This window comes from Candoia aspera, chromosome 8 (genome assembly GCF_035149785.1).
Source record: "Candoia aspera isolate rCanAsp1 chromosome 8, rCanAsp1.hap2, whole genome shotgun sequence".
NCBI lineage: Eukaryota > Metazoa > Chordata > Lepidosauria > Squamata > Boidae > Candoia > Candoia aspera.
In genome coordinates, this window is record NC_086160.1 from 61,010,199 (window position 1) to 61,031,944 (window position 21,746).

The 21,746-nt window shown below is 35.3% G+C and overlaps 1 protein-coding gene across 1 annotated transcript; it reads right to left on the minus strand.

Annotated features, from left to right (window-relative positions):
• Positions 1–919: 919 nt before the first annotated feature.
• OPN4 (opsin 4) lies at positions 920–21,140 on the minus strand. The gene is given in 10 exon segments (XM_063309800.1): positions 920–1,593; positions 1,595–1,893; positions 3,256–3,402; positions 5,962–6,127; positions 11,681–11,788; positions 12,457–12,615; positions 13,588–13,759; positions 17,719–17,922; positions 18,933–19,066; positions 21,010–21,140. Coding segments are annotated over 10 exon segments (1,614 nt in total). The 5' UTR covers positions 21,138–21,140; the 3' UTR covers positions 920–1,496.
• Between the last annotated feature and the right edge of the window lie 606 nt (positions 21,141–21,746).

Genomic DNA, 21,746 nt, shown 5'->3' on the forward strand with positions numbered 1-21,746 from the left:
TGATCCATTTAGCTGAGAGACTTTTGAAGTAAGAAATCAGCATTATTGCACAGGCTTCTAGTTTTGCAACTAAGCGTGCACAATATTTTAGCCCTCTAAGGCTGTCCTACCAATCTGGTGACCCTCTGACTCTCAGTGAGGGTTTATGGCAACTGGAATCTAATAATGTCTGTGGGGAAGGAACCATAAAGAGCTTGCAATCAACAAAGAGACAACTACATTACAGCACTTAAATGTTTTTATTGCCCCTCGTGAGTAAAGCCTACTGTGAGAGTTCAACAGTTTATAACTATTGACAGAGAATTATGAAATACAGCTGTAAATTTTTTGGTTCTTCCTACTGATATAATTCTAAAGAGATACAAGAGATAGTAGTATTGTCTTTTTTGTCTAGATCCTGGCAATGGGAAAAGGGGGAGTGTTTGATCACATGCTTGACATATTTATGTTTGGAATAAAAAGAAATACTGTATGCATAAAAGCACTGTGCAAAGCCTTAAAACTTGGTAAATGATATTGAATAGTAAAGATCAACTGGGAAGTTTGCCCTTAACAGATCACTTCTTAAACTATTCTTATTTTCTGGCCAAATAAGTGGTATCAATTTTCTAATACAACTGTTACTCTCCAAATCTTTGGATGCAGCCCCCGGTTTCACTGCAAAAGTTGCCACTCTTCTGTAATTAAATGCATATGAAGTAATAATATTAACTGTTATTAATTTAAATTTAATTTTTATCCTACCCCATTCACTTTTAAGAATGCAGCCCAACTATCATTTAAAGGCTAAATGGATTCCAACCTCATAAAAAATTTGCACCCATACAAATAAATACTGTGGAAAGGACTGAGGACTACATGTCAGTGAGACAAAGAAAAAAGTGATGGTTTGAAATTAAAAAAAATCCTGTATAATTTTTTCCTTAAATACACCCATTTTCAAATCCATTTCTCACTCCTGTATTGCCATTTCAATTACAAGACAGGTGACAAATCAACTATTTTACTAAGTTAAAACAAAAGGTCAACAGGTTACTGGCTGTGAGGAGCTACATGTTCTTCAACATGTACTCCTCAACCATCTCTACTTGACCCATCACCTTTCAGCTAATAACTGAAATGAGGAAGGATTAAGTCACAGATCTTGTGCAAGAGAAAATGAATAGTTACATATATCCCTCACACTTTTTCTTGGAATTTGGACAGGCATGTTTACTTAGCATTCCAGCACCACCCTTACTCAGTAAAGTATGGAAGCGTGAAAATCTATTCCCATTATATAAAGACATATTTACTAGGTGGTTTTGTTCACAAGCATGTTACCTAAGCTTTGGGCCTTCAGCCCCTATTGTTGTAGTTGGCTTCTACAAAGTGCATAAAGTTCAGAAATGACCTCAAGATTGCATGGAAAAATAACCCCATAAAATATCCTTAGTGTCATATACACCATCCTGCAATTTTGTTTTTGGTATAATTATTTGAAGAAACAGTCAAACTTATGTCACAAGCTTCTCAACTGCTTCAAGTTGGTCAGTAGAGAAGTAACGCCTTCCTTTGACTAACAGGTGGTTCTTCTCTTGAGTGAAGAATAGATGTGCTTTTTTCCTCTCTATTTTCTAGCTCAGCTTGCTCTTCAGATAGAGTCGTTTCTGAGGTAGGAATGATAATGATGTGTGGAAGAGTGGGACTTTCTAAGGAATCCTGGCTACTATTTCTTTGGTCTTCACAGATTTCTGCTTGAGAAGTGTCCATTCTCTTCCCTCTGCTGCTAGTACTCAAGTCAAATGGAATAGATGATGCTCTCAAAGAGCTGCTTAAGATTAACAGTTCTGGAGTGTTGTGTTTAAGGGCTCTCTCAAGTGGTTCTTCTAGACAGATGGAAGATAGTGGAAACTGTGGAAAAAGAGGGAAAATTTAAAATGTTAGTCTTCTCCACCAAAAATTGGATAGCTGGTTCTCACATTGATAAGAAGTCTAGTAGCTGTTTCCAAAACAATCAGTGAGGCAGACTGCCTTCTTTCCCAAGAGACAGATCCCCTCCCCTTTATGTCAAAAAAGCATAAAACAAACCAGAAACTTGTTGCCTTAAACTGCCTATATATAGATATCTAATTTGAAAGCAGAGTACTCACTGGAATTCCTGTGCTTGTAACATTAACCTGGTTTCTAGTACTACTACTAATCAGTGCACCAAGAGACTTGTTTGGACTGTTTCCAATCCATATTGCTACAAGAGAGTAACAACATGAACAACAATAGCAAAAACAACAGTGTGTGGGATGAAAATCATATATTCCTTTTAGAAAAACAGCCATTTTATATATCAGTTGCTTTCAAGGAGTCCATATAACTGGCTGTGGTAGGCTCTGAACTAGTCCTCTGGGAATTTATGGGGACATCAATTGAACGATACTGCACAATATCCACTGATATTGCAGTATTATCCAAACCACGTCTACAGTGTATGTTTGTACACTCCAGCTATAATAACTGGTGTTTCCAGGAAAACTTTTAAGAATATTAAATTATATTCAACTGCTCATCAATATTCAAGGATGCTCTCTGTATTCACTTGTTTCATGAAGGTAGCAGCTGCCAAAGTCTTCCACTCTCAGGGAGAAAAAGGAGGGGATTTTTTTCCATCTTCTTCCACAAAAACAAAAAAGAGGGTCCCACCATTTTGTTTTGATTCTTGGTATGAAATTAGAAGCAGATGGAGGTAAGTACTGAGATCATGAAGTAATGAAGAAGTGAAGTGGAGAAATGAAGAGAGAATTGTTCTTGGACTTTGCACTACATCCTCAGTATAGGGCAGCATCCAGTTTAGGCAAGCTGTTCTGCCCAAAAGAACAAGATGAACAAGCACTAAAATGAATAAAAATTAAATTCAAGTATCAAAGGGTAAAGTAACAGTGTTGGGTGGATCCTCTGATATATTCATCACTGCAGGTTTATTATGTGTTAGTTAACTTGTTTTAGGTGACATGTAGTTTACTTTACAGATTGTAATATTTTGTATTTGTATTTGCACAGTTAATTAACATCATTATAGTAGCTTATGTTACACTTTTATTATAGATTCCTCTTTATGTTGGTATTTTATCTCACCCATTTGATTTGACTTTCTTGTCGTACAGTATATTTTTAAATTTTGTTGGTCAATGACTGAATAAACACTACTGCTGTGTTGGACAGAAGGGCCTGGACCAAAAGAGGATTTAAAATTAAAGGAACATTAGAAAGTACTGTTTTAACCTTTTCTTCAGTTGGTACATCACAGCTTGGGGCCTTCATAGGCAATTCACTTTTTTCTTCTGCATTTGTTGAAAAGGAGTTACTTTGTGGTGTCTGCAGTTTTGTATGGACTGACTCCACAGGATCAAGCTCTACATCATTCCAAGTCTAGGGAAAGGAAAGGAAAGGAAAGAGAGAGAGAGAAAGAAGAAAATATTGGATGAATGTATTTGTTAAGATGAACTATAAAGAATCTTTCTTCTATAGAAATATTTAGTATAACTTAGTACTTTCTAGGATAGTGATATCCTGTCCTGATCTTGATTAACAAAATGTATTGTCCTCATTTTCTGGGGGAAGGTTGGTTGGCTGAATATGAATATGAATATGAATAACTAATTATATATTGCCCAGGGTCTGCTATAGGCCCAACCCCCAGGAATTTGCCTAGGAATGCTGAGCGCTCAGTTGGTCACAGTAACTCTCCTCCTAAAAAGGTGTATTATCGGTGGGGGGGGGAGCACGGAGGGGAAAATGGAATAAAGTTATGTGTTTTGCTTGGATGATGGATTAAGCAGGAAAAAACTGGTTATTTGAACTAAAAGGATCGGCATATGACTATAATTTAATATATTGGATTGGCGTAAGCCTATAATTTAATACATACTAATTTAATATATTGGAACAAGACAAAGCTAGCATTGTTTAATTAAGGGGGGATCTGGGGATTAGTAGGGCATTCTGGTGCTGACATAAAGTGCAAGTGATGAAAGGACTCTAAGCAATGATACTGCTTTGCCTTCACCAGTACCAAAACCACTATCATAAGGATAAGCATGGTCACCCCTAGTCTATATGGGATACCCTAGTGTTCTTTTTGTGGCCCCTAAACACTCCCCAAATCAGTGGGACAAAATGTTTGGGAAATGTTTTGGGAATTGCAGGTGAAGGGGACATGTTTTGGCCTCTGCAACAGTTAGTCCTCAATTTGGCCCTTTTAAACCTACAAAGCCTCCCCAAAAGACTCACTCTAATGATGTAAAAAGAAATTAGCCACATCCTCTATAAAGCTGTAAGACAGTCTTAAGTGTGGCCCCCAACAATATGAACATTATCTTGAATCAGAACTAGTAATTATGGAAGCACATAATTGAAGGATTTGTGAGACTTTATAGACCATTTTGTCCAAACATCTAGTCTATTCAACCTCTAGTTCTGTCACTCTTTGTAGAGAGCAAAGAAGATGACCTTGATGAAAATATGGAAGCACCAGTTGCCAGATGACAAGGTATAAAATATGTTTTAAGTCGTGAATGTCCAGATAGCATTTGGAAGTGTTTCAGACAGATACCTCCCTCATTCACTGAACTGTAAGAAAGAGCAGGAGGTATAGCACAATCAGACTTGCAAGATTCTGTTATTATAACTAATCTCAATAAAAGTAGTTTTAGCCTTCCTGTGGAGTTGATTTCTTGGTCTGCTCTATCTGGTGGGGCTGATACTCTAATTGATAATTGGTTCAATTTCTCAGCTGCAGTTACCATTCAAAAGTTGCTCCTCTAGACTTGCCTTTTGATAAAGCAGGCAACAAGACTTTTTTCTTGTCAATATGACAATTCTTCAAGTCTCTGAACTATTTCATGGCCTGGCTTAGTCTTCCTAACCTAAGCTTACCTGGTATCTTCCACTTCTGTCATTGGAGAATATATCTCTATCTCTAGATCTGTATCTACACGCATACACACATGCACATGTACTCACAGGAAAGTGTAACACTTCTAGTTACAGTTTCCTATATAATACGACTTAAATGTGCCTTAGGTTTTTCAGCAACTTTGTCTATTTATACCAGTGTTTCTCAATCTCAGCAGGTTTAAGATGTATGGACTTCAACTCCCAGAATTTCCCAGCCAACATGGCTGGCTAGGGAATTCTGGGAGTTGAAGTTCATATATCTTAAATTTGCTGAGATTGAGAAACACTGATTTATTCAATCCTTTGTACCTCAATTTCCTGATTCAAACTCAAATCATTAACAGTTGGTTAACCCAACAGCATACCCTCCAACAGTAAAAAACGAAAAACACAAGCAGAAGCACAGTTATCATTCATTGAAAGTGCATACAGCAACAGATAAAACCACAAAACTAAAACAGGGCCAAACAGTACAGTAAGTTCTCTGACACAAAACTTCTATAAAAGGCCAGAAAATCTCATACAAATCTTACAATGCAGGTAGATCTTATGAATGAGCACTGCATGTAGAAAGGCCCTTTCTCTTGTCACAACAGCTTAAAAAATAAAAGTACACCACTTCTCAGTGAAAACATTGAAATATGTAACACTGCACAATGATTTTGCAAAAGAAAAAAACCCTAATATTTATTTTTAATGCTAATTAAAATCTGGGAAAGGTAAACCAACATAAAATCATTTAAAAAGAAAAAAAGAAAATAAAGCTAAAATACATCAGGGGCACTGAAAAGACCTGTTTCCATTAGAGAGAGAGAGAGAGATTGGAGAGATCAGTGCAATTAAATACCAATTTGGTCGGACTTTCTTTGAACATCCCCATTACAAAATGTTCATTAGGAGGATTAACCTTGAAACAGCTAAAGTGAACACCTTGTACCAGACAGACATGAATCCGAATGTTTGTGTCCATGCATACTTAATCAGGCCATGTCCAGGGTGATCTGTTACCCTCCTCCATGAGGCAAACTTAACTCTTTCTGCAGCAGAAATGGAAATGCTTTTGTTCCTGGAAATGAAAGAGATACGGCTAGACATAGAAGTCTTGAATGAGGACTCGTTTGCAGAACTTGTGGAAAGTTCACTAGCTGATATTCGTATGAGAAATCTCAAACAAGGAACAGCATTTCGAATGGTTTTCCTGAAATGCAGAAAATAAACAAATGAGACTCTAAAATGAAACAGGACATAATTGGGTGAATGGACACGTTTACAGATATTTGGTTTATGTTCACTTCATGTTATTTTGTGAGAACTTACCACATGGCAAGGTGTCAAGAACAGATTAACTGTTATTTCTCTCAATTCTCCAACTTATGATCCTGTTCAAGGATTATGGCTACAATATAATTGCCATCAAAGATACAAATGTAGTTTATCTGAGACGTTTTCTTAACTTACAAATATGTTTGCCTTGTTTATGAACAAATAAGAGTTAACTTTAACTGGTCAAGTTGCAGCAAATCCACTTTCTTCATTCAGAATTGACCCATCTGCTAACAAGGCACATCTGAAATGAATTCCCTTTTTTCTTGCCTTGCACTGATACATGGCATTCATTTCAGAATTGTTTTATTTATTTATTTAAGTAAATATTTAAAAACATAACCAAGGAAAAATGCAAAAAAGAAAGAAAAGAAGAAAGAAAAAGGAAAGAGGAAGGAAAGAACAAGGAAAGAGAATTACAAGGCGCATAAATTTAAATAGAAATTTTCAAGTAACATTAGACTAATACAATATACTAACAGTTCTCGTATCAATTAAAAACTTCTGAACCATTATTAAAATCAACAAAAAATTGTTGATTTCAATAATTAACTAAAATGGCCTTTATACTATAAATTATAAGACAGAATAGCAATTAACAAAAGTTTCTGTCTGGTATAAAAATTCTATCCTTATTTAATGAATCAAACAAAATTTAATATATTGAAGCATCATGTTAAGAGAAGCCCAAACTTTGGATGTAGTTAGTACGTAGAATTATGTTTTCCAGATTAAGTTAAATTCTGTATCAGGCTTGTTTTTCAAATATTAAGTCATATTTGATATTGATGATACTCCATAGCATAGTTTGCCATTCTTCTAGGGAGATGATTACACATGATTTTCAATAAAAGGTATAAAATGTCCTGCTAAGTGTTATCATATACAAAGCCAACTCAATGTATTTTGTAGGGATAGTGTTTGGTAATGTTTTAGAGAAAAACTGCTGGCACGAAAGAGTATTGAACCTTTAGAATTTGTTTCATTTCATAGTGAATCATCTTCCAGAATTGTTGGGCTTTACAGCATTGCAACCAAATAGAAAGATCCTACTTGATTATTGTATTTCCAACACTTTTTACAATATAAGCTATCTATGTTGGCATTGGGTGCTATACCAATTGTAAAACATATTATACCAGTTTTCAATAAACATAGTATTCACAATAAGTTTAATATTCATCCACTGATAATTCCATTGTTGCATATCAGTTGTCCTGTTTAAATTCTGCAACTATTTAATCATACAGTCTTTAACTTGTTTGGTTTCTTTTTTTATAAGAATTTTATTAAGTTTCAAGCAAAGATAAAAGTTACATAAAAACAAAAAAACTACAAAGAAAAAAAGAAAAAACTAAAGAAGTGTAGAAACACAAGAGATTTTTTCAAAATTACAAAAAAGAGGTGACTTCCAACTTTTAACAGCAAGGAAGTACAACAATTTTCCATAATCAATCCCTTACTCTATATTAAACCAAAGTCATATTATTTTTGTAAATCATTCCATTGGCACATTATAAAAATCACTAAATACAGTTGCTCCCTCCCCTTATATAAAAAGAAACATATATTTATTTATTTATTTATTTTTCAAATTTCTATCACCACCCATCTCCCCCCAAAAGGAGGAGAAAAATATATATAAACCTCCTAATCAACTCCCCCCTGCAAATATAACATTTATTTATTTCCTTCCTACCACTATTCTATATGTCTATATAGAATAAACTATATAGTCTACTTTATTATAGTAGACTATCCTGTCTACTATAATAAAGATCAAACTAAAAAAACATATAAATTGTCTGCCATTGACTTGATAATACAACAATTTTAATAATCTTAATCATATTAAACTCCAAACCAGACATTTATTATTTTTTATTATACTTTAATAATCTTAATCCAAATTGTTAAAGATAAGTGAAATCAGCCAAACCCTAAAAGCAATCCAGATAAAAATTCTTTATCCCACTTCAAAATAAATCAGAGCATTTACATGTCTCCACACTGCGCACAGAGCTTTTTTCTTAAAATAATTGAACAGCCCAACTGCCTCCCTCAAAAACTCTGACTTCTCTTCAGGAGACCTTCCATAAATAATAACCCCTTCTTTTCCATGGTGTTCCATCAGAAGATCATTTCACTTATGGCTTGCAACTCAATCTCTCCCTTTAATTTCTTCAACTCGACTATTTGATCTTCATCCAGCATTTCAACAGAAGTCCTGATCTCACTCTTAGAAGAGACATTTCTGTCACTGTTAAATTCTCAGTTTCATCCATGACATTCCCAATCAGATGACACATTTTAGACCTCACATTTTCCACAATATCCTGAATGCCTTGCATAAAAACTTGGTAGGAATCAGAAAGAATCTGTTTAAAATCTTGTTGGAAGTCAGAGAAAGTCTGTTTAAAATCCTCCATGTCTCAAGCAGTAGATTATGATGCCCCCCGAGGAGCTTAGCCAGTGAAAGCGGAAGATATGAAAAAATTTAGAATGTGTTTACACAAGTGAAAATGAGATATGCAGACAGTTCTCCAGGGAAAGTAGAAGCAGAAAACTGAAAGTTCAGAACAGCTGATTCAATGTGTAGGAAAATGCTAGTATCTTCAAATTTAGTACAAAAATAATAACACAAAGACAGTTATTAACTCTCAATCCTCCTTAATATTTTTATGGAAAACAAAGTCCAAATCTTAAAAAGATTTTTTTTTTTAAAAATGATCCCAAAAATAACAATAAGTACCAAGAGAGCCTGCTTCTTCTTGCTGTAGAAAGCCTCTCTTAGCATACATGTACTTAAAAGAAATATAAATTGGCTGATTCAGAAATTGGGTGGCTAGTCTTAGTGTCCCTTTAAGGCTACAGCGTGGCTTGGAAAATGGTGATGTCCCAGCCTTCCAGCTGCTTTTACCAGTCGAAGGAGAACACTGTTTGCGATCTTCTGGCTGCAAGCAGCTATCTGGAGGACAGATGGGGTGATTCCCGGTGTTTTCCTTTTTCTGGAAAAACAGTCTTGGGCTTCAGGAAAAACCTGCCTGACCCAGAAAAAAACTGTTGTGTTGTCAGTCTGCCTGCTGAGCCTGCAGGCACAGTTGTTCAGTCTGCCATGTCCCCACTGGAAGTCCAACTTGTTTGGTTTCTGAGTTGTATTTCAATTAACAGCTTCTAAATAAACCCCAATAAATGTTTAACTTTTTCAAAAGTCTAATTATTCTGCCTTGTTTTTGTGATTCCTTTTTAATTATGCTGCTTATTTGGAGATATTGAACCAAATGAGGTGATTCTGACCATTCTGAAGAAATAATCTAGAAATATTTCATCTTTGTTTTATTAAGAATTAGGTCTTGCAGTCTGTACAAATTATTACTCTCCACTGATCAAATATTTTTTGTATTTTCATCTTCATGAAAATAATTACTTGATTTTGAGGCAAAGAGCAATTAGTCTGGGCTGATTCTTTTGTGTTTATCCCATACTTGTAATATGCAATTTATGATTGAATACTTTCTGATAAACTGCGCATTTCCAGTTGTGTCAAGTCAAGAGTCTAGGAGTCTCTCTTGATAGAAGTAACCCAGCCATAAGATGATATAATCCACTTTGTGATCCAAGCTAGACTGCTAGCTTGGTAGTACAATTTGAAATTTAGTACTGTTAATTTACCTCATTCTTTCAGCTCATGTAAAATCTTAAGATTAATCCTCGGTCTTTTATTTAACCATATAAAGTTAGTTTGTCTACCACTCATTTAATATTTTGTTTTCAATTTTTATCAGAATAAATTGAAATAGAAAATTGAACCTTGGATGAATTACACATTCTGGACACCAATACTTCAAAGGAATATTAATTCTAAAATGTCACCTCCTTTTTCATTACAATTAAAGTCATAATGAAATAAGGATAATGTTTAAAGTTTTTACAGTTTTTAAAGATAATGACAGGATAGAACAGGATGATGGGATATGCATTCTTCTCTATTCTATGTTAAGCTTTCATGATTTTAATCTTAATCCTGGAGATAAATTTGTTATAAACAAAATAAGCTTGAAACCTGTCAGTAATAGATCTGAGGCTGAATCGAGTTCCTTATGTCATGTTTTAAAAATCAAAATTGAAGTGTGTAAAGAAGTCTTAGCATTTATTTGAACACACAAAGAGACACAAGTGATGTATCTTTCTATAAAGTGCTACAGATCTTTTTCAGTGTTCAAACATAATCAGCATGTAGCAATGAACTTCGGACTCAAGAGCTGTCAGCTGATATTAGCAGATGCTTTTAATCTCTCTTTTTAAATGTCTGTATAATTCTGCATCATGCAATTCTTCATCCATTCAAGGACACCTAGGCAAACAGAACCAGCCAAAACAATGGAAAGCTAAATGTTTATGTATTGTCATGAAATTCTCTGTTAGTTGATAGCAAAGAGGATTTTGGTAAGAGGCAAAAATTCCTTTTGGAGCAACAGTATAAGACTAGGCATGAAGTGGAAATAGTATATTGCTGTGTGCTTCAAAAAGATCTCAAAGGTAAATCCATTTTGCCATCTGTATAAATCCTGCAGATTAAGGAGGTATATGAATATTTATTTGTTCTGCAAATTTATTTATGTAACAATATTTACTACCTACTTCAGTCCCGACAGATTCTTAGCAGTGAACAACAAGCATAAAGTAAAGGCAATAAAAACCATGATGCCCAAAATTCCTGTAATGGTCAACTAGGGCCGATTTGTGGAATGCAAGAACTATTAGGGCTGAAAGGACCTTTGGGGGAATACATGTTCCAAAGAATGGGGGATACCACTAAGAAGTACTATAATCTGCCTCATACACCATGTACCTCTTGCCATTAATATTGCTTCTGCTTGTTATGGCAAACAGTTATTACAATGGCAATATTGCCAATTATTGTCCACCATTGACTCCAACATATCTGGAGGGCATCAGTTTGGAGAAGACTGCATTATAGCATTGTCCTGCTAAGGAGAAGGGCAAAGTTGAGCTGGAATCCATATGATTTCATGACCCCATCCATGTAGATTTTTGACAGCAATATGGAAACTGATGTTTCCTTCTTCCAGGATATTTTTCTGACTTCCAAGTTTAGTCTACAGCCTGATATTTATGGGATAGCCCTCCCATTCAAGTATTAACCAGGTCCAACCTGCTTCAGCATCCAGACAAGATCAGCTTTGAGCTACTGCCTTTTGATAAAGAACTGATATATTTTTAGGTCACCTTCCTTTGAAATCCAAACCGAAGAGATATTGTTACTAGTTAAATTGTTAAGAATATATGAATCCAAACAGAAGTGAAGTGATTTAAATGAAGATGTCTTATCATTCAACAGTTTGTTAATTTAACTTCAAACATAGCTCAGTATAAAATCAGTATCTTAAGAGTGCATTTACTATACCTGTAACTTGGGTGAATGATAGCGTAAATTATAGGATTGTGAATTGCAGAAGCTTTGGCGATAATAGCAGGCACAGATTTAGAATATGGAGTTAAGATCCTGGCATAGCTAGAAATAAGGGGGGGAAAGCTTAGATTAATAACCTTTAACTAGCACAACGTTGTATACAGCTGATGAGATGCTGCAGTGCCTTCAGATATATCAGTGTCTTCAGTGACTTTTTTTTAACTTAACTTTAGGAGTTTTGAGAAAAAAATCAGGGATAGGAAATTATTCTATGTATCAAGGGCAGATGGGAGACACCAAGATTAGAATAGTTTCCATGAAATTTGTGCCTATGTGCATTTAAATATTTTAAATATAGAGTGTTCCATACAACAAATATTTTACATTTTTTCACAATACTCAGTTTTTCACCCAATCCATAGATTTAAAGAGATTGGGGAGAGGGGGAACCCTTGGGGAAAAAAGCAAGCAACAAGATAAACCATGCATTATTCCTATAAACTGTGAAGCAGTGGATTCATTTTCTATTGAAGATATTTCAAGGAAAAAAAAATACTTCCTCTAACCTGGTGGTTATTTAACCTTTAATATTCAGGATTTTTCCCCTTGCCAAGGACAACATTTATTACACTTAATGCCTTGCTCACCAAGTAACTGAGTGAAGACATATTTTACAGTTCTCAAAGAGTTTAATCAACAGATGGACTGGATTACTTTTCCCCTTTATCCTCTTTTTCTACCTTTAACTGAGAAGGTGGCTTGCCACTTACCCAGCCCATGCAATCAGGGTAACACAAGCATATGGAGACCAGGATACAACAAAAACCACAATGGCTACAAAGGCAATTTTTGCCAGTTTCCATTCGCTTTTTATGTTCTGTGAAGCTGAACGTTTCCGTTTATAGCTGGATCCTAATTTCTGAACATTCCTGTGAAAGAATGAAAAAACAGCATGCCAGTGATTAAGAATTCATTCTGCCACGCTGGGAGTCAGTCACCTAGTATCACTGCAGATGTCACTAGTGGCCAAAGTTTTAACTTTTTTTCTTTGGTTGACTGGGCAGACTATATTCAGACCAGTATATCTGCTCAAGAAGTGATGCCAGAAAATCTTGGGGATAAGAAAAGTGATGGCAAAGGTACAGTAGCTTTCTCACCCAGTATTTATGATACTGGTTATAACCTCATAGGGAGCTGAAAGATGCTGGGTGCTCCTGAAAAGACATTGTGCCCAGGCTTCATGAAATAGTATGCTGGCTGAGATGAAGCCTATCAACAATGGTTTTTTTAAAAATCCTTTTATAATTTGCATTGAGTTTTATTTAAATAGTACCAGTGATAACAGTACATATAAATCTTACTCTAAACTATTCAAAAGAAGCTATATGGTAAAAGAAAACTAAACTATACAATTAGAAAAAATAAATAAAAAAGAAAGCACAGGAAAAGTAAATAAGTAAAATACCAAAACAACAACCACCCAGAATGCAGTATGACGACTCAATAAATAAAAGTCATATTTCTACAAACCATTACATTCAATTTTTAAACAACAAATTAAACTGAGACCATACAGAATCATACTGTCTGATCTTTCATCTCTGGTGATATAAACTTTCAGCTGACAGATTTTGTTTGACCAACTTTAGAGTCTGGATTGTTTCCCCACTTTAGAATTTAATTTTATCTCCTGAGTTCCTATGGCAGAGACTTTCTCAGTCACTTACTCATGGCTTATTTGTGAACTGATGAGTCAGAGGTTCTCTAAACTGATAATGGAAGAAAGTTTAGTTGGTAAGAATATGAATCTCTGCAGTTCTAAATGCACCACTACAGCTTATGAACAATGAGAATATACTTGATTTCCTAATAATTATCACATTTTTCAGTGATATACTTACCTCCCAGTATTTCTTACGGCTAGAAACATGAATAAATAGCAATGGAAGATTATTATCAGAGGAATGAAAAACACACAGCAACACAGCAACATGGTGTAACTTCTGTTTGCTGGAGAATAGGTTACATAGTCCCATGTACAAGATATCATCAGACCTTCTGGGATATAGGAACCTAAGAATTGATTAAATGTTTATTATATAGTGCATACAATAAGTAATAACAGATGTAGGAAATTGTTATTTAAGAAGGAAACAGCAACACTGTTCCATATGTTTATTTGTCTTAACCTCATCTTTAAATCTTAGTCAAAGAGGAAGTAATTTATTGCAATATGAAGTTTAACATTCCAGAATGTCATCTAGTTTCATTGGCTACAATTCCCATCAACCCCAGTCAGCATAGCTCTGCATGTTGTAGTCCAAAGCATCTGGAAGGACAGATGTGTGGTATCTTTACTGCAAGCTGACCTTATAAGTGCTTATTCAAAAGTAAAATCAAGAGATGTTTCTCTTAAGCAAATGTGTCCAGGTCTTGGGTCTCATCTAAGGGATGTTAACCTTTAGACAAAAATTTAGGTTGTGTCTGAAAGTTCCTCCAGATTTTAGTCCTAAAAACAGAATCACTAGATATAGAAAAATATGTGCAGAATGCTAAACTACAGGTTTTATTTTACTTCACTTCCAATTCTTCTCTGTTCAAAAATGTTTAAATCCTTTAAAAATATAGAAGGGGCATTTATATTCACTACGTATATGATCTATACAGATTTCAAGGGCTAATTAGAGGAATAGTTTTATTTTATTTCTAATGCTTCTATGTTCATAAATGTTTAAACTTAAAAAATACAGACAGGAGCATTTAAGTTTGTATTTAACCTATGGAGTCTGTAAGGGTTTGTTTTCTTGCCTGCCATTTGCCATTTGATCAACAGAATCTTTGATCAACAGACATTTGATCAAACTGGTCCTACAGCTGTGCAATTCCATTCCCACTGGCTTTATAGATTTGCTTTCAGAACTGCTTTGAAGATATTTTGCCTAATTTAAACTGGCTTTGAGGTTTCTTTAATGAGGTTTTATTTGTGCGTTTTATTTAAATATTATGTTATTCTTTAATTTATGAGCTCACATGAGAAGACTTCTACTTAAAAGCACAATATGAAGAGTGAGATCCTGAGGTTAGTTTCTACATACAGTATAGAGAATGAAGTGTTCTAGTGAAAATCCTCCATGATTTTTTTCTGATGGCAGTAGAGCCAAAAGAAGTGTGATCGTGGAGAAGTGTTCCAAAGTCTTACATGGAACATGAACACATATCACACCATCCTTAGAGCTGGTGTCATTCTGGGATAGGGATCCATGTGCCCTCCTGACTGCCATACTCCCTTGCTATTACTCGTACTGTCTAAGCTTAAGAGAGCTGAAACCTGTAACATCTGGACAGAGTCAGTTTGACCATCTTGATGCAGATGTTTTCTCTTCTGCTGGACACAAAGGAAAATAACATTTTGAAAAGCCAGCAAACCAAGAAGAAAAACTGAATCTAATGCAAACTTTCCCATTGGCTTTCTAAGCCTAAAAGGTTAGTGGGGATTCTTCCACAGTTCTATATAGGATTGATCTGGCCATAAATAAATGTGAAATCATACAACATTTCAGTTCAGTGGAACTTCTAAGTGTAGGATTGTTTGAAGCTCCCACATTCTAATATCCTGCTGGTCTCCTGTAGATTCACATCTGTTCTGGAAAAAGGAAATGTGAATTCTGTTGTCTAAAGTTGGTCTGTGCTCCATCACCTAGATCAATTTATCTTTTGAAGGGTAAATACATAAAAAAAGCAGTAAGAAAATTGTCAGTCTTTCCTAAGCATACTTTTAAATTTGTCAACAGTTCAAGTCCTATTCTTTCTTGCAAAGAGTATATATAGACAATTGTTCACCAATTTGATATTTGATATTTTCCTATTAATAATGCTCAGCTATGTGTTGCTCTGGATATTGGCATTTTCATTATGGGACTTTCAAGTTTCTCTACCTAAGATATTTCTTCTAAACAGAATCATAAATCACAAGTTTTAGATAATGCTTTGTTTTGTTTTTTCCTATGTCCACATAAATGAAAATGAGAACCACGATTCCCATAAGATTTAACTGTTTTGTATACATTTGTTTAAACTGGTCTACCACCAAAATGTTATTTATTTTATTTTTATTTATTTATTTATATTTCAAATTTAGTCACTGTCCATCTTACTCAAAGAGCGATTCTATATGTTATATGTTTTATGAAAACATTATATGTTTTAGTATAGTTCTACTAACTGTAAGGCTGATTGTTAACATAACATTGTATGAGCAGACCTTTTGCTGAGTTACACCAGAGCTATGAGTAGCTCAAAAGATGCCAAGCAAGCTCACTGATGCATGCTTGGACCAGCCTGTGGATGGAATTACACTGTAAAGCCGTCATCTGATGCTTTCCTATTGCCTCAGGTTCTAATGGAGAGAAGAGTAAATCTTCCTTAGCTGCTGTTTATAGAAAGCAGGAATATTGCAGTAAATCCCTATATTTAACCCAGAACCAGATGTTTTCATACTGAAAAAAAAGAGACAGATTTAATAAGGCTCTGGATAAACTCAGCAGTCTGCTAACAAGAGATTTGCTTAGAATTAGTCTTGAGTCATTAAATCCTTCATAGGATAACCTTGATGTCAGTCCTTCCCTAGTCAGGTTTTAGTATTACTAGATAATGTGATTAAACTATCTTGTTCTGGATACTTGCAAAATATGTTGCCTCCTTGGGAATTCCCAAAGGAATTTCCCTCCCTCCCTCTCATGTGAGCTCAAAAATTAGGAGAATGCCATCATTAATTGGTGAAAACATCCAACCGAGAAAATAATATTCCAACAGAGAGAATATCCAACAGACAGAATAATACTCTAACCTTATCCAAGCCCAGATGCATGGACAATGCTGCTACTAAAAATGATATATCTGGATCTTTCAGAGTCACAAAATCCTTTTTGTTCAATTTGATTACCACACTAAAATTATTTGAGTAGTTGCATTTATACAAAGGAAAATATATTAAAAGTCTTCTGTGTTGACATGATCTTGCAAACTTAATGAAATCTTATTTTTTTACTGCTGTGGATGATTTTATTCCAATCTAAATAAATAAATCCTCAGTTCCACTTAACTTTTTGGAAAGCAGAGTAAAATCAGATCAAGTCAGCTCTACTGCTTATAATATTATACCAAGAGAACAATCTGTAGCCCTAACTTTCTATCAGATGTCCTCCAATATAGTGCGCGTGTGTGCGTGTGCGTGTGTGTGTGTGTGTGTCTGTGTGTGTGCGCACACACACATGTATGCACACCTCATATATACATATACATATATATGAGGTGTGCGTACATGTGTGTGTGCGCACACACACAGACACACACATCCATACAAGCACCCTACATTTTATTTCTTTTCTTTCTTTATTAATTGGATTTATATAGCTGCCCATCTCACAAGAAGTGACTCTTGTGAGATGGGCGGCTATTATATATAATAAAAAATAAAATAATATATATACTGTATACACACAAATATACAGTATGTACATACATACACTCATCAAATGTATAATAAATTCAAACCTAAAGTACCTTACAAATAAAATACAGATCAATCTTATTGGTATGATTTATACTCTACCAATATACTAATTGGAGCGGGGTGAGCTCCCGTTGCTAGTCCCAGCTCCTGCTCACCTAGCAGTTCGAAAACATGCAAATGTGAGTAGATCAATAGGTACCGCTTCGGCGGGAAGGTAACGGCGTTCCGTTTAGTCATGCCGGCCACATGACCACGGACGGGTCTACGGACAATGCCGGCTCTAAGGCTTAGAAATGGAGATGAGCACCGCCCCCTAGAGTCGGACACGACTGGACTTTACGTCAAGGGAAACCTTTACCTTTACCTTTAATATACTAATATAGAAGTAATGTCAATATGTTGCCCAACCCAATTGGAGGGCACTATTTTAAAAAAGTCGGCATATATAGTGAGTATATGCACATGCACACACAGAGCATATATACAAGAGCAAAAGAAAGGAAGCCAGCTGATAACATACTCCACCCAAATAATGGACACACACTCCAACCCAGTGAGTAGAGCCAGACAAACATAATGATTAGACATGAACGTTTCTTTGAACTCCTCGTTATGGACTGCAGAGGCTTAGTAATCACACAGTAGCGATCAACCGAAATAGCTAACAAGGTCATCATTGAAGTTATTCCAAAGAGTGCTCCACAAAAAGCATACAAGTTACAACCTGGAGCAAAGACACAAAAACAAAAAAAACACAAGATGTTTAGTTTGCAATAGGAAGGAGGGGGAGTGGAGAAATCAAGAAAAAGCCAGCCACAAATATTTCTCAAAGCTCACACGGGTAAGTTGTTTGGATACAGCGCATCTTAGGCTATGCCTTGTGATCTTTTTTTCACATATTATTTTTAGTTTATATTTCCTGCCACTTCTGTTGGTATCTAATAGATTTGCATGAATTCACATAGATAGCTAACTCATTCTATGGTTTGTTTGATTTTGATTTAACACATTGCAGGGACTTAGCCACTAAGATCTATTAACTACGGTGGTTGGCAAATAGAGGTGATCTCATGAGGCTCTTGAGGCTCTTTTTCATCGTCCTTGGAGGTTCCTCTGGCCATGATTGCTGAAAAATTACCACAATGTCTCCTGCTATTTTGAAGAGGAGAATGAATGAATTGTAAGGCTAAAATAGGCATAGCAGAGTTTAAAAAAAAATCAAGAAAAACTTCCAAATACTAATTCTTGCCCCAAATATCTTAAATGTATCCATGGATTAGCAAATTGTGTGACTCTAGCCATTTGTACTTTATTCAGTAAGGAAATCATAATTTAGCATAATGTACAAATCTCATCACAATACTGCTGACAGGTCTTGCATTTAGCTTAACATATCTTGGCTTAATTAAGATATCCAACCCCATTTTGTTGATGCACAAGCATCACACTCCTCAAACAATGGGAAATACAATTCTGGTTATTGTTATCCACCATTGTTCATGGTAATGGATAGTTGTGCAATCATTACCATATTACAGATGCTGATTCCTGTCCTTTGGGAGAGGCAGAAAAGAAGAACATAATTTGCTGATCAAAGGGCAGGGATGGTTAAATTTTTTTTTACAAAGTTTTGTTGATAAAGGATCCTGCAACCTTTTGATTCCATTAACAGATAACATCACCTCAAAGACAAGCTGGATGTGACTGAGAAATGCAAAAATATTGGGAAAGCACCTGTATCTCCAAGTACCCACTCCTTATGCATACTGTTGAAAAAGCAGACTGGAGCTTGAGTTGCAGACATCAGAAAATCACTTGCAGCTAAATTCATGATGAAATAATTTGGAGGTGTCCTCAGTGTCTTATTGCTTCATCATTATCATCATCATCACCAGTCATGTAAAGGAGAAGAAAGTGTTTTGTTACTTTCTGTTGTAGTTACAAACTACCATTCACCAAACATCTAGCAGAACAAAACTACACATAGGCCTTTCAAAATGAAAGCTGAAAAAAGAAAACAATAGAGCAATTTGTTTCTTGTTTACAAGTAATGGCAGAGGAGGTTTAAGTTATTTGGATTGAGAAATATCTTCCAGTACCGTGTAGTAGTTGAGAAGTCATTCTGGATTATGTCCTTTCTGTAAACTAGGTCTGTAAATAGTTTCTACCCTGGGGCAGCTGGGAAACATTTTTAAGCAATCAGATAAGAATATCTAAAATCAAAATTAGAAAATTGTTTCTAGGGTACCATTTCCTGACTAAGGAATGTTGTAAGTCCTGAGATAAAACAATTCAGGTGATGACACAATACACTACTCTTCTGTACTTACAAAACTGGAAAAATTACTTGGCAAAAGTGAAATTATCACTTAGTAGCAGGAATAAATTTGAAATCTCATATTGGTTCATTGGTTCACTAGGCAAAACCTATTCCTATTTAGTGTGGCCAAAGACATTTTGGTTGCAGTTGCTGCTGGGCACTTTTATGAGAATGTTTATCAGAGAATGAGCACTGTTTTGCTGCAGAAAATAATTCATGCAGCAAATTAGAAGTCAGAAACTGCATGTCCCTCAGTTACAACAAATTCTGCTACCTCTCATGCTCAAGTTATTTTTGTTATTGTTTAGAAACTTAAGTACCTCCCAACCATTATCATGATTCTTTTTAAATTCAAATCAGGATTTGAGTTCTGTGTTGCTTTGCTGCAGAGTGAATGGAAGAAGAGGACAAAATATTTCTCTGCTGGGTTTCAGGCCAGCATAACTACATTTTTGGTTAATTCATTTCCATAATAAATATGCAAGTGACATACCATAATCTGAAGCATGCATCATTCAAGGCAAAACTACAACATCACACAAACAAATTAAGTATAATTACAAAAGTCCTCAATTCCAACTTAGTTAAAAAAAAATTAAAAATCAAGGATAAAATTCAGTTATTGGCAGAGTTTTTCCCACTTTATGTCATCAATTTATTTTGTCCTAAGTTTGTGTGTGTGCGTGTGCGTGTCTATACACACATTCCTACACACACACACACACACACACTTCCTCCATGTTCATACAGCTTAACAGGTGCAAAACATAAGCAAAACAAAAATAGCAAATACAGTGGATAGATATGTCAGCCAAGTCCTAGGCATGCAAACCCATTCAACTACTAACAATCTTGCTTCTTCTGATTTCATCTTTATATGGAGTAGATGAAATCCTACATTAGTAATCATTTGAAATCTACAGATTCCTAATTTTTCAATGCAGTTTGTAAATAAAGCATGCATGGTACAGAAACATTTGTATATTATTAAGATGTCTGTTAAAAAGTGGATACATTTAGAAAATGTATAATACTGGAACTATTTACCAAAAAATGTGTGTATTAGGCAAAATTGCAAACAAAACTGAATATGCTTGGAGATAGAGAGTATAAAACTACATGTAATATTTGAAGAAATTAAAAAAAAAAAACAAGTTCCATGAACTAAACTTGAAAGATCTGCAAAAAGAAGAAACTGAGAAAAAAAGGAAATAGACATTCATTCACATTCATTCCTCCATCTATTCGTCCATCATGAGGAATGCAATGAGGAACTCCACTGCTCTTAATCAGGAATTTTCAGCCCCAAATATGAGATGTCCATACAGGTAAAAGCAAAATAATAGATCTGCCCATCTTAATCTCACCTAGTCTGCTGTTATATGGGAACAGCATAAAAAAGAGAACAGGAGAACTATTGGCTGAACATCCCACAAACTGTGGATTTTCTCTTCTTCCTTCATCCCTATCCCCAGCTTGAGAAAACTATACCTGTAAAATGCATAGAGTACAAGGAGGTTTCCTATAATTCCAATACAACCAATGACCAGAACACAGGAGCCTACAGTGTAAAGGACATGATCAGGAGCATCCACTTTTGTTGGGTGACCAGTTGCCATCGTCTAGGTCTGGAAGTAAAACAGCAAAAGAACAAAGTATTACTGTCATGAGTAAGGATGGCGAGCAGGGAGCTCCCATCCAGACTGTTAAGCACATGCATAGCACTGAGGAATTGGTCAGCCATTCAAAGAGACACAGATCGGGACTGCCTTAACCTTTGGGGTTTATATGGCTGGGTTTTTCCCACGCTTCTTCAGTTTGTTAGGATTCCTGTTATGTACAAGCAATAAACATTAGAGACCAGTTCCTTGTCTCAGCGTGTTAACTGGCAGTTAGGACAATTACCACAATTAACCTAGTATTACTGAAGAAAATGCTTCAGGCATTTAATACAATATTGTATCCTGCAACTGTTTATAGTATTGGAACCAAATACATTACTAAAGAATGCACTATACAACACATAGACAAGATGAACAGAAGAGTTGATGCATTCCAGTAGAAGGCTCTGAGTCAACCAATGCTTTCTGTGCATAATCAAATCCTGTGATATTTAATTAGCCAAACCTACTTGCAACCTCAGGTACAATATCATTTTTTCTATGCACAGAAGTGAGAGTCTGGATTATTTTTCTTAACAAGGGCAAAGACAGTATCGGTAGTAAGGA